Below are 12,882 nucleotides of genomic sequence, written 5' to 3' on the forward strand. Positions count from 1 at the left end.
TCATAAAATATACAGGTCCCTTGTCGACTGGCCTCCTGAGGCCTTTGCAAGTCAAATACATAAACTTCTGGATCTGTCCCTCTCAGAGTCCCCCACCACCTCACCTCCCTGTGTCCAGGGTCCACCTCTCTACTGCCCAGCCTGTCCTCTCTACTCCAGGTACATGCCCCGATCTTCCACCTCATCAGGCCTACCTCACTTTGTAGACCTCTGTCCTGCAGAATGTGGGTGGCTGGTACCTCAGTCTCCCTCACATCCATGGTCCCAAAGCCCCTGCCTTAACCTGACTTGAACCTGATCTTTCAGTTCCTAGTCTCCCTTCATACCTGGGATGTGATCTCCTCCACTTTTGTGGTTGTGTCTTTGTTTTCCCTTTAGCCCTGATTTTCTCCCAGGCTCCAGGCCTGAAAGCATGCCTGGCTTGGACCTTGGGACCCTCTACTTGTCACAAGCGCCTGCACGTGTGCCCCTGAGAGACTCTTCCAGGTCCCCTGTGTGTGGCTCAGACGCCTAACCCATCCCCCAAACCTGACCATCATGTCGTAGCTTCCTCCTTTTCCTCTGTGTGTGGCACACATCTGCCCTCTCCACCCACCTTCCCCAGGCCTCCCAGTGGCTCATGGGATCTGGCATCTACCCCTCCCCTCCCAACATCCTTCTAACATGGAACCAAGGGCCACAGCCTTGCAGGGAGCAGGGGTCTTGGGCCTGCATCTCTCTTATTTTTTGGAGCTTTAAAAATTATTTTATTTTTATTTTTTTGACCATGTCACGCAGCATGCAGGATGCAGGATTTTTGTTCCCTGACCAGGGATCGAACCTGCGCCCCCTACCCCGCTCGCCCCACATTGGAAGCATGGAGACTTAACCACTGGACCACCAAGGAAGCCCCGGTATCTCTCTTAGATGGAGGTGACAGACTGAACAAGCACCCTTGGCATCAGATGCCCCTTGGGGAGTGGACTGAGTGGCTTCTGGAAACCTGGGCTGGGAGATGCCTGGACAGGGCAGGTTGGGACTCCTGTGAAGTCAGGCCCAGGAAAGGGAGTCATTGAGGGTTGGAAGGCGCCCATTGAGAACAGGCCTCTTTACTGACCACAAGGTGGGACATGAGATAGGGCTTTGGCAGTGGCCCCACCTGTGTTAGCTCAAGAAGTCCTGTTTGAAAGGGGAAATCAGGTCAGGGAGGCTTGCATGACATTTCCTAGCCTGAAGATCAGGCATGCGTACCCTTCAACTTTGAAGTCCCCAGGGTGGTGGAACCCGTGGCCCTTATCAGAGTGGGTGTTGTGTAGTCTGGGTGCTATCTTAATGTGTTTGTGGAGTGGCCCGAATTTAGGGGCTATCTCTGCAGCTTGGGCTCCCAGCCAGAGGGAGCCCCGTACCTTCTATAAGAGCTGTGGGAGTGGGCCCTGGCTACAGCAGCGGCTGGACCCAGATCCAAGATGAGGTGTCTCGTGGTGCTACTTGCTGTCTTCGCTCTCTCCCAGGGCGCTGAGATCACCAGGTGAGTGTCAGGCCCCAGGGGAGGGAATGGGCATCGCATGCATCTGCTCTGAGTGGGTCTCCCTCGTCTTCCAGCCATCGGCTCCCCTCGGGAGACCTCGAGGAAATGCTGCAGGTTCCTGGGATAATCGTTATCAGTCAGTTTTGCCTTTTATGTTGGGGCCTTTTCCTTTAAAGCGTTCCTCTATTCTTCAGGGTGTGGTGAACAAGAACAGGGGGTCAGATGGGCTGTGTGGGAATTAAGCACACAGCTTCTGGAGTCAAACTGCCTCATCCTCAGCTTCGTCATGAACGTAAGGTAAACTTGTAAATTTAGGATGACAGAAGTATCCACCTCACAGGGTTGTCCTGAGGGGTAAGTTGGTGCTGTTTAGTCGCTAAGTCATGTCTGACTCTTTGTGATCCCATGGACTGCAGCCCACCAGGCTCCTCTGTCCATGGGATTCTCCAGGCAAAAATTGGAGTGGGTTGCCATTCAGTTCTCCAGGGGATCTTCTCTACCCAGGAATCAAACTCGAGTCTCCTGCATTGGCAGGCGGATTCTTTACCCAATGCGCCAGGGAAGCCCTCATAAGGGGTACATGAGTTAGTATTTATAAAAGGCTCTGAAGAGTGCCTGGCACATTTTAAGAGTTATGTGTGCATCTGTTAAAGTTCTCTGTTGTGCCACATCCTTTGTGGGTGAAGTTTCCAGGTTTTCTCCCAAAATTATAAGTGGTATTTATTAAGTGCTTGCTACTAGATGCCAGACACTTAACTAGGGCTTTACCTATACTCTCACTAAGCCTCAGGGATTAGGTAGATAATATTTTTTGCATTTCACAGGTGAGGAAATTGCTGTTCAGGAAGGGTCCTTGAGCTGTCCAAGGCCTGGTGGTTAGGTATGAAGGAGCCAGACTTGGTTCTAGGTGGATGGGCACTTTTTTTTTTTTTTGCTACACCGTGCAGCATCTGAGCTCTTAGTGCCCTAGCCAGGGATTGAACCTGTGCCCCCTTCAGCGGAAGCATGCATTCTTAACCACTGCACCACCAGGGAAGTCCCGTGGACTGGCACTCTTGCCATGACACCACACTACCTCTGGTTCCCAGGTTCTAACTCTGTCAAGGCCCGAGCCCAGGGAAATCTGAATCCATCCCTGGGAAGCAGGGTCCCTAAAAAGGGGTCTGGTGCCTTTCACCAGTGGGGGCTGCAGGTGGCGGTCTTAAAAGTGAAGTTCTTTCAAGTGCCAGGCACCTGGCCGGCTCAGCATGGCATCTGGAGGCAGAAGTGAGGTGGAGGTTTCTGTGGTGGCTGGAGCTGCAAACGTTCAGGGCTGTATTCCTGGTTCTTAGCACAGGGCAGTAGACTGCCTTCAAGCCTCGCTTGCCTTGAGGGTGGCTTTGTGGGTCCTGTGCCGAGACAGGACAGATCAGCAGAGTCGCAGCTACTACTGTGAGAGTCACCAGGCACTCAGCCTGTGGATCTTGAGCTGACTGGGAACCAGAGTTGGAACAAGCAGAAAGACATGGGGACATGGGAAAGGACAGCTGTGGGCTTGCTCCCAGGAGCTCAACCCAACCTCCTTCCTTTCGGGCTGAAGTCCTTTTCTGTCATCAGAGACAAAGGCTGAGAAACGTCTGGAGAACCTTTCATTTCTATCAATAGATCAGGTCCCAGCCAAAGTCACACATGAGGGCTGGGGGCGGGAGGCACCAGAGGAGAGACCGTCATTAATATACAAGGCATTCCATATGGGATCCTTTTGAGACGTGAACAACGTGAGAAAACCCATTTTCTTTATGAGTGTTAAATCTGCTTCCCTTTTATTACTCTCAAAGCTCTTTCACACCTGTAGGCTCCAGTTGTCCTTAAAACAGCCCCAAGGAGAAGGACCACGTGACTCAGAGCTGGGTGACATTGGGAACGATCATGCTCTAGTCTTCCACTCTGCAGGAGAGGAAACTAAGAGCTGGAGAGGTTAAGTCACTCAGTTCGTCCACAGCAGTGCCCGAGAGTGGCTGGAAAGGAAGAGATAATCCATTTTGCACAACAGTTGAAGCTCAGAGGGCCTTGACCAGCCACCAGCTGCCGGAGACCAAGTCTCCAACCAGCTTCTGCTGTTTTCCTTCTTGATTCTCTTCCTGCTGATCTGCCTCCATCATCTATCATCTAAACTCTAATCATATTCACTGGGGACCATGCTCTGTGCAGAAACAGTCTGAAAAAATTCCACCCATGTTAGGCTGCCCAGAAAGCAGAGAACAGGGGTTGGCCAAGGGTGGGAGCATAGTCATAGCTTTTTCCAGAGTGTAGGGGACACCATTTTCTTCCCCACACAGTATGCTCCTGGAGGGTAGAGACAACATTTTTCATGTGTCCCTGGTACCGCATATGGTGCCTGGCACATAGTAGGTCCACAGCAAGAATTGGAGACTGAATGAGAATATGCCGAGTGTCTTTCAAACAGCGGAGCTGCAAACTCATTGTGTGTGTTAGTTGCTCAGTCGTGTCTGACTCTTTGCAGCCCCATGGACTGTAGCCTGTCAGGCTCCTCTGTCCATAGAATTCTCTAGGCAAGAATACTGAAGTGAGTTGCCATTTCCTTCTCCAGAGGATCTTCCTGACTAGGGATCAAACCTGGGTCTCCTGTATTGTAGGCAGATTCTTTACTGTCTGAGCCACCATGGAAGTCCAGGCACCAGGGAAGCCCATTAGTGGCTTATAAAATACATCGATTGAGTCTCCACCACCATTAAAAAAGAGAAAGGAGTTGTAAATATCAGATTGCATTGCAGTTGGTAAAGGCCAGCATGGGCTAATGTAGAACACAATTTTTACTTTAGGTAATGATACAAAAATGGAGAAGTAACTTATGGGGCCCAGAGCCTCTGGGCTCCTCTGAGGCTAGGTGGCCCTGGGGAGATGCCCACTTCATCACTAATTCTTCCCCTCTCCTCAGGATCCCTCTGTACAAAGGCAAGTCTCTGAGGAAGGCGCTGAAGGAGCATGGGCTTCTGGAGGACTTCCTGCAGAAACAGCAGTATGGCGTCAGCAGCAAGTACTCCGGCTTCGGGGAGGTGGCCAGCGTGCCCCTGACCAACTACCTGGATGTGAGTGGTTCTGCCAGCTTTCCAGTAATGATCCCCACACAGCGTGATGGACACCCCGCCCCCCTTTCCCTCTTTCAGGAACCAGAGAGCCCTGTGGGGGTGTGTGAGGCTGTCTCCCACCCCTCAGTAACTCTCAGGAAGCAGCAGGCCCTGCAAAACTGGTCCTCCCACCTTCGAGGGTCTGAGCCCGGATGACCTGCCCGCAGACAGCATCCCTTGGGGACACATGGTCTGCGCCCAGATCCAGCCTCACACCTGACTTTCCAGGTCCAAGGAACCCACATCTTAGGTTTCCGGGGCAGGGAGGGGGCAGCTGGTGTCAGTTGCCTGGGACATGACAGGAGTGCCCCCTATGCCCTCTTCTTTTCTGGAGCCTGTCTCTCTCATCTGTCACTCAGTAAACAACCCACCCTTTTTCTCTTAGGTGCCCTCGTTTCCTTATCTAGGTCATCCCCACCCCGACCTGAGCCCCAGTTTTGACACACAGAGAGAGCCAGAAGGAGGTGTGACTGAGGCACCTTGGGTCTGGGGTCTGTACCTGGCTGGTGTCCCACCTCTGTGTCCCTGTCCCTGGCAGGTGGCCCAGGCTCCCTACCAGGCAGGGCTTACATTTTGCTCTAGTGTGATTCCAGCAGGGGTTGCAGGATTTGTGGCAGAAATCACGGAGCCTACAGAACCGAACAGGCACCAGGCTGGGCATCAATGCTCCCCAATCCTTCACGTGGTGCTCCCAGCCTGACCCGGTGCTGTCTGTCCTCAGAGTCAGTACTTTGGGAAGATCTACCTCGGGACCCCGCCCCAGGAGTTCACCGTGCTGTTTGACACTGGCTCCTCTGACTTCTGGGTACCCTCTATCTACTGCAAGAGCAATGCCTGCAGTGAGTGACACCCCTGGCCCCGCCCAGCCCTCCGCTCTGCCAGTCGTGGTTAGGGTGGCCAGGCTTGGGGTGGGATGTGTCTGTGTGTTGTGGGGAGAGCTGGCTTGGACATTCCCAGACTCCGGGTTGTGTCCTACCTCCTTGCTCAACCCTCCCACTGGCCGAAGACTGGGTAGATGTGCAAATCACAGATCTGATGTATAAAGCACCAGTTAGAAACGGGGGAGCTTTGTTTTATATTTTTGGCTCTGTTAGGAGTCAAGACAGACACCTTACCCTCCTGGGTGCTCAGTTTTTCTTTCTATAAAATAGGGCCACAGCATGCCAGTCGGTTCTAAGAGAATAAAATGAGAGGTACTGAGAAAACATTAAATATATGTAAGTAACTTATTTCTCCAACCATCTTGGGAGATCAGTGCTCTTTTTATCCTTATTCACCAGGTGAAGAAACCAAGGTTGAGAGAAGCAAAGAGCCTTGTTGGAAATTACAAAGCTGGTATAAGCTAGTCTCTGGAAACCATAGAGAGGGCTTTCCTTTTTTCTTTTTGTTTGGACATTATGAAGGTAGCACTGGGGGTCAGAGAGGTGGATTGAGCAGCAAAGAATAATTTTCTTGACTGAGCTTTGTGGGATCCAGACAGAACTGGCTGCTTATTTTCAATAGAGAGAATGGTTAGTATCGAGACCATATTCTTACGAGAGCTGGTAAGGATTTAGCTCCTGTTAGCACTGTCAAGCGGAGAAGGCAATGGCACCCCACTCCAGTACTCTTGCCTGGAAAGTCCCATGGAGGGAGGGGCCTGGTAGGCTGCAGTCCATGGGGTTGCTAGAGTCGGACACGACTGAGCGACTTCACTTTCACTTTCATGCATTGGAGAAGGAAATGGCAACCCACTCCAGTGTTCTTGCCTGGAGAATCCCAGGGATGGCAGAGCCTGGTAGGCTGCCATCTATGGGGTCGCACAGAGTCAGACACGACTGAAGCAACTTAGCAGCAGCTTAGCAGCAGCACTGTCAAGTGGAGAGAAGATGCTCTGGGTCCCACTAACCCTGAGCCTGTGTTCCAGAAAACCACCAGCGCTTCGACCCGAGAAAGTCGTCCACCTTCCAGAACCTGGGCAAGCCCCTGTCTATCCACTACGGGACAGGCAGCATGCAGGGCATCCTGGGCTATGACACCGTCACTGTGAGTGGAACCTGGGGCCAGCCCGTCCTCCCCTTTCCTTCCCCACCAGCCACCGCCCCACCCAGACAGCCTGGCTCTGGGCTGTGCCACAGCTGGTGCCAAGGGGCTCTTTGTGTCCTGTCCCTGTGGGTGGCCCCCCCGGGAGAGCATTCTGAGAGGGGTTTTAGCCAGCAGCAGCTGCAGGGTGTCCCTCCCTCCCTTCCCCTTTTCCTTCCCTTGTCAGCTCCCACCCGAGAGGCTTCTCTGGGTCCAGTTTCCATCTTCCCAACCCCTTTTTCACTTAACCTTGGCATAGTCACTGTGATCTCATCTTAAATTTAGTTCTTTCAACAACCCTTTGCGGAGAAGGCAATGGCACCTCACTCCAGTACTCTTGCCTGGAAAATCCCATGGATGGAGGAGCCTGGTAGGCTGCAGTCCATGGGGTCGCTAAGAGTCGGACACGACTGAGCGACTTCACTTTTACTTTTCACTTTCCTGCATTGGAGAAGGAAATGGCAACCCACTCCAGTGTTCTTGCCTGGAGAATCCCAGGGACGGGGGAGCCTGGTGGGCTGCCGTCTATGGGGTCGCACAGAGTCGGACATGACTGAAGTGACTTAGCAGCAGCAACAACCCTTTGAGGAAGTTAGTCTCACCCCCATTGTTCAGACGAGGGACCCGAGGATCAGATGAGCTGATAATTTGCTTGAAGTCACACAGCAGGTGATGGTGGGTGCTGTCAGACCCATGTCTCCGCCTCTCTGGATTTGACTTCACTTTATAAGTCATAGAGCAGCGCCTCCTTTCAAGTCAGAAAGCATCTGTGTCCTCTGGACAAGGGCTCCCTTTGCTCTCGGCCCTCTTTGCCTCCTGAAGTACTTGATTCAATGGCCGGCACATAGTAAGTGCCAAATACACGTTAGCATCTTTCCTTCCATCCTCACCCACCATCTAAAATTAAAATCAAGCAGTATCCCTGGGTGCTCATCAGTTTGCTCTTCCTTGAGTTCTTCCTGGGGTCTGGCTGGAGTCTTTTTTGCTGTGAGCCCGAAGGCTCAGAGAAGTACTTGTCCAAGGTCACACAGCTCATGGCAAAGCAAGGATGTGCAGCAAGGTCTTTCAGATGCACACTGCGGGCATGTTCTTTCTATCTATCCTGCTGCGCCCACAGCGCTTCCCTGGGAGGCGCCCCGGCTGCAGCCAATGGAAGGGCTGCGGACAGGCAGGGGTCCCTTGGAGCAGCCCTTGTTTCATCCCCTTCTTTCAGCTCACCCTCAATTTCTGCACCATGAGCACTGCTCTCTGTACCCCCGCCTGTGCCCTCTCTTCTGCTGTCAATCAGCCCCCTGCCTCGTCAGACCCATTCCCTCAAAACCACAGCACAGAGCTGAAAAGGGAAACGTTTCTCTTAAGCGCCCATAACTACACTGCCCATAGAGGGGAGGGCGGGCTGACGAAGACGGGCTTGACCTGAGCCCTCTCTGGGCCCTCTGGCCGCAGGGCCCCCTGGTGGAGGTCACTCTGTCTCTCTTGCAGGTCTCCAACATTGTGGACATCCAGCAGACAGTAGGCCTGAGCACCCAGGAGCCCGGGGACGTCTTCACCTATGCCGAATTCGACGGGATCCTGGGGATGGCCTACCCCTCGCTCGCCTCAGAGTACTCGATACCCGTGTTTGACAACATGATGAACAGGCACCTGGTGGCCCAAGACCTGTTCTCGGTTTACATGGACAGGTAGGAGCTGCACCCAGCCTGGGCCGGCCTTCCATGGCCTGGCAGGGACCGTTGACTGAGGAGGGGCTACCTCTCGGGGACACTGCAATTCAAGGACACCAGCATCTAAGCACACCTCTCCTTGTTTCCAGGCACATCTAACCCTCTGTCTAAAGGCCCCAACATGGTTGTGGATGCAGCCAGAGTCCACTGGGCCAGAGTTTGACCTTCATTTCTGGCATTTAAAAAAACAAGCTTGACTCTATCTCTGCATAGGGGATTTTAACCTCTTTTTTCCTTCCAAAGTGATAGGCCTCAGTAATCATTTACTCATGTCATTGAGATTCTCAGACGCTTATAGCAAGCTCTGAGGGAGTTCAGGGTTCTCCTTTCAGTATGCAGGAGACATTAGAGAAAAGCCTGGAGCAGCTGGGAGAAGAGCTGGGAGAGCTCATCTGAAGCCTCTGGGGTGGAGGTGGGAGTTGGGGGTGGGAGAAGAGCAGGGAGGGGTCTGAATCGCCTCTGCCCTGTGTGGGGCTGGGATACCTCTTCTCAGAGCCATGGTGTCAGGGCCCGCTAACATGCCTCTCCTTGGTTTCAGGAATGGCCAGGAGAGCATGCTCACGCTGGGGGCCATCGACCCGTCCTACTACACAGGGTCCCTGCACTGGGTGCCCGTGACAGTGCAGCAGTACTGGCAGTTCACCGTGGACAGGTGGGCGAGGGGCAGCCTCGGCCCTGCCGGAGGCCGGTCCAGTGTGGGGCCGCGGGGATCCAGGGCGCAGCGCAGTAGATCGTCCCATCCAAGTCTCAATCAGACGCTCCAAGGTCAAGGGTCCTTGATAGTGAGATTGCTGACCATTCATTTACACTTTATTAATAAGATTGTGTTGTACTGTGCTTAGTCGCTCAGTCATGTCCCAACTCTTTGTGACCCCATGGACTGTAGCCTGTCAGGCTCCTCTGTCCATGGAATTCTCCAGGCAAGAATACTGGAGTGGGTTGCATGCCCTGCTCCAGGGGATCTTCCCAACCCAGGGATCGAACCCAGGTTTCCCGCATTGCAGGTGGATTCTTTACCATCTGAGCCACCAGGGAAACCCAAGAATACTGGAGTGTGTAGTCTATCCCTTCTCCAGAGGATCTTCCAGACTGAGGAATCAAACTGGAGTCTCCTGCATTTCAGGTGGATTCTTTACCAGCAGAGCTACCAGGGAAGCCTTATCTGGGGCTTCCCAGGTGGCGAGAGTGATAAACAATCCACCTGCCTCTGCAGGAGACATGAGATGTGGGTTCTATCTCTGGGTCAGAAAGATCCCCTGGAGAGGAAATGACAACTCACTCCAGTACTCTTGCCTGAGAATCCCATAGCCAGAGGAGCATGGTGGGCTGCGGTCCACAGGGTTGTAAAGAGTCAGACACAACTGAAGCAGCTTAACATGGGCACTGTGCTTTTCCAGCACTACTATCTGCCAGGCATTGTGCTGGGCGAGAATGTGACTGCTTCATTTGCTCCTCACTGAAATCCTGTAGAGCGGTGCCATGATCATCTTCATTTTGCAATTTACTAACATCGAGTTTGAACCTCATGACCATCCCCTGGGGAAGTCAAGGAAGTCAAGGGGCGCTAATGGACCCATTTTGCAGATGAGAAGCCTGAGTGCAGGAAGGTTGGGGAACCTGCAGCAAGGATGTGGCAGGAGAAAACTGGAAACCAGATCTTTGGGCAAAGCGTGCGGTGCTCCTCCTACCTTCTCCCTTAGTGCATGTAACTTTGTTGTTTCATTGACTCTTCTGTCCCAGAGAAGGTCAGGTGGCCTCCATTTAGCCACTGCTGAGTTGGGAGAAAGTGATTTGGGTTTTTTTCCTCTGAGTTCAGGAAGTTATGGTGGCTCCAGGAAGGGACCCAAAGAAAAGGACCTGGGATGGCTAGGCTTCCTTTCTGCCAAGGTTCCTGGCAGGGGAGGCTAGAAGGGGTCCAAGGAGGGAGGGCTGGATGCTGGACCGCTGCAAGGCCACCCCGTCTCCCCTCTGCAGTGTCACCATCAGCGGTGTGGTTGTGGCCTGTGAGGGTGGCTGTCAGGCCATCCTGGACACGGGCACCTCCAAGCTGGTCGGGCCCAGCAGCGACATCCTCAACATCCAGCAGGCCATTGGAGCCACACAGAACCAGTACGGCGAGGTGAGCCCAGACCCTTATCCCCACCTCCCCAGAACCTCTGGAGAGGGAACCCCCTTTGCACATGGAAGCAGAGACAAAGGGAAATGATGAGGGGTCTGCTCTCCTGCAGCGGGGGCGGGGGTGGGCTTCACGATGACCTGGCTCTTCTAGCTTTGGCTACTTGGCATTGGGGCTCCTATGTCTCACACAGTGACAGCAGTCTGACCTTCTGTCCCCAGAGAGGGTCACACATCCCTGACTCTCTGAGCTTTGCTATGCCCTCCACCCATGAGTCTCCCTGCTTTCTCCCTGTCAGCTAAGTGCTCCCAGTGTCCTTGGGAGCTCTGGCTGGGCTTGGAGGGAAACATCGAGCCCAACCCCCCCTTGTCTCCAGCTGGTGTCTGTCCCTGGGCTGGATGACAGGTGGTCCCCATCAGTGCGACTCCCTTGAGATCCAAGAACTTCCCTGGGATCCTCTGAATAGCAGATCCTCCTCTCTGTTCAGCTCCAGTGCAGAGCAAGGGGTCCTGCCTGGAACTTCCTGTGGCAGTCAGATCACACTTCCTCTGACTTCCTCTGGCAGTCAGATCGCACCCATGGCCCTTCTAAGAGGACTTCCCTCCCTCTGTTCTTTAGTTTGACATCGACTGCGACAACCTGAGCTACATGCCCACTGTGGTCTTTGAGATCAATGGCAAAATGTACCCACTGACCCCCTCCGCCTATACCAGCCAGGTATGCATCTCCAGAGAGGAGCCTGGCTTCACCCAGCTCTCCTCCTCCCTCTTGGCAACTCGGCAGGTTGGTGATAAGTGGCGAGGTCTAGATGGACAGAACAGGTTGTACATTTAGACCACCTGGCCCTTCGGAATAGGATGAGGCTGTCCTGGGGGCAACCTCATCCTGGGAGAAGTAGGGCAAACCAGAAGGACAGACCCCAGGGCCCAAGGGAGGGTGGGGGCCACTTGTAGGAATCTCCATCCACTGTGCTGGCTTCTAAGCCCTGGGGCCTTGGGCTTTGATTAGGATTTTTCTTAGTAGCCTAGGCTTTGTGGGCACCCAAACTTTGTCCCTACTGCCCTGCTGGCTTCAGCTTTAACCTAATCCTCAGCACCCCAAACAGTCAAGGCCTGGGGTCCCCAGACCTGCTCTGGGTGGGGATGGTCATCAGGGCCGTAGGTGCTGAAAGCAGGAGGGTGGGGGGTTGGGGAGGACAAGTGAGGGGGGAGGGGACCCACTAGGTGATCTTGGATTCAGTCACTTTATTTCTGAATATCAATTTCTTCATTTGTTGAGCAGACAAATCTGATACTTGTTTGCTTACCTCCAAAGGTGATTTCAAGGGTGAAAGGAGATAATAGATGAGAGGGTGATTGAGGGGGTGGGGTAGGGAAAGACAGCAACTGGGGTTGGAACCAACTTCATGTCCCCCTTCCCTTTCCCAGGACCAGGGCTTCTGTACCAGTGGCTTCCAGAGTGAAAATCGTTCCCAGAAATGGATCCTGGGGGATGTTTTCATCCGAGAGTATTACAGCGTCTTTGACAGGGCCAACAACCTCGTGGGGCTGGCCAAAGCCATCTGATCACATCGCTGACCAAGAACCTCACTGTCCCCACACACCTGCACACACACACGCACACATGTACATGAGCACATGTGCACACACACAGATGAGGTTTCCAGACAGATGATTCTCAATAAACCTTGTCTTTCTGCAAAGTCTGGCTTCCTTTGGGGCTGAACCCCTGCACCGCTCTGGGGGTGGGATGTGACAGTCACGTGGTGTGTCCAGCAGAGCCTGGGCCACATGCCTAGAGGGTTGGGGAGTTGATAGGTGGAGACCTTCACAAGGAAATTGCCCATTTCAAAATCAGGTCAGGATTTTAAAAACAAGGTCCATCTTGTCTTCCTGTTTCCTCATTCTACATATTTTTAGGGAAAGAGTGCAGTAAGGAAGACCTTTCTAGGCTGAGATTGTACTTGGGGAACAAGGACTTGAGGTGGAATTGAGTAGAGAATGTTCACCCAGGGAGAGAATAGCTCTAGGTCTATGGACTGTTAAGAGAAGGGCTTGACTGCCATTTGGAGAAGACAGTTAGTGGGACAGGCAGAGGGTACCTGGGAAGGTCTGAGGGTCCTGGGGTTGCCATGGGGAAGAACTGCAGCCCAGAGTCCCATCCTCTGTCTTAGAGGCTTCAAACCTGGCTCGCCAGTGCCTGAAAAGTGGCTACATTGCAGGGGCAGACCCATGTCCACCAGCTTACGGAGGTGGACATGTCTAAGCTCAGCAAGGACTGCAGATGTCAGTGAATAGACCACCCAGGCTCACAGGCCCCTGCAGCTCCTCCTGAGCAGGGGAGAGG

At 53.3% G+C, this 12,882-nt stretch overlaps 1 protein-coding gene across 1 annotated transcript; it reads left to right on the forward strand.

Moving 5' to 3' along the window:
* The first annotated feature begins 1,418 nt into the window (after positions 1-1,418).
* LOC147376016 (chymosin) lies at positions 1,419-12,238 on the forward strand. Its single transcript, XM_086394465.1, has 9 exons — positions 1,419-1,507; positions 4,446-4,596; positions 5,357-5,474; positions 6,542-6,660; positions 8,179-8,378; positions 8,959-9,072; positions 10,395-10,539; positions 11,155-11,253; positions 11,964-12,238. Exons 1-9 carry the CDS (start codon positions 1,446-1,448, stop codon positions 12,099-12,101), a joined length of 1,146 nt encoding a protein of 381 aa, XP_086250591.1. The 5' UTR covers positions 1,419-1,445; the 3' UTR covers positions 12,102-12,238.
* Positions 12,239-12,882: the final 644 nt, after the last annotated feature.

Source organism: Bos grunniens, chromosome 3, assembly GCF_055505025.1.
Source record: "Bos grunniens cultivar Pamir isolate PY7600 chromosome 3, Bosgru_T2T1.0, whole genome shotgun sequence".
In the NCBI taxonomy this organism is placed as follows: domain Eukaryota; kingdom Metazoa; phylum Chordata; class Mammalia; order Artiodactyla; family Bovidae; genus Bos; species Bos grunniens.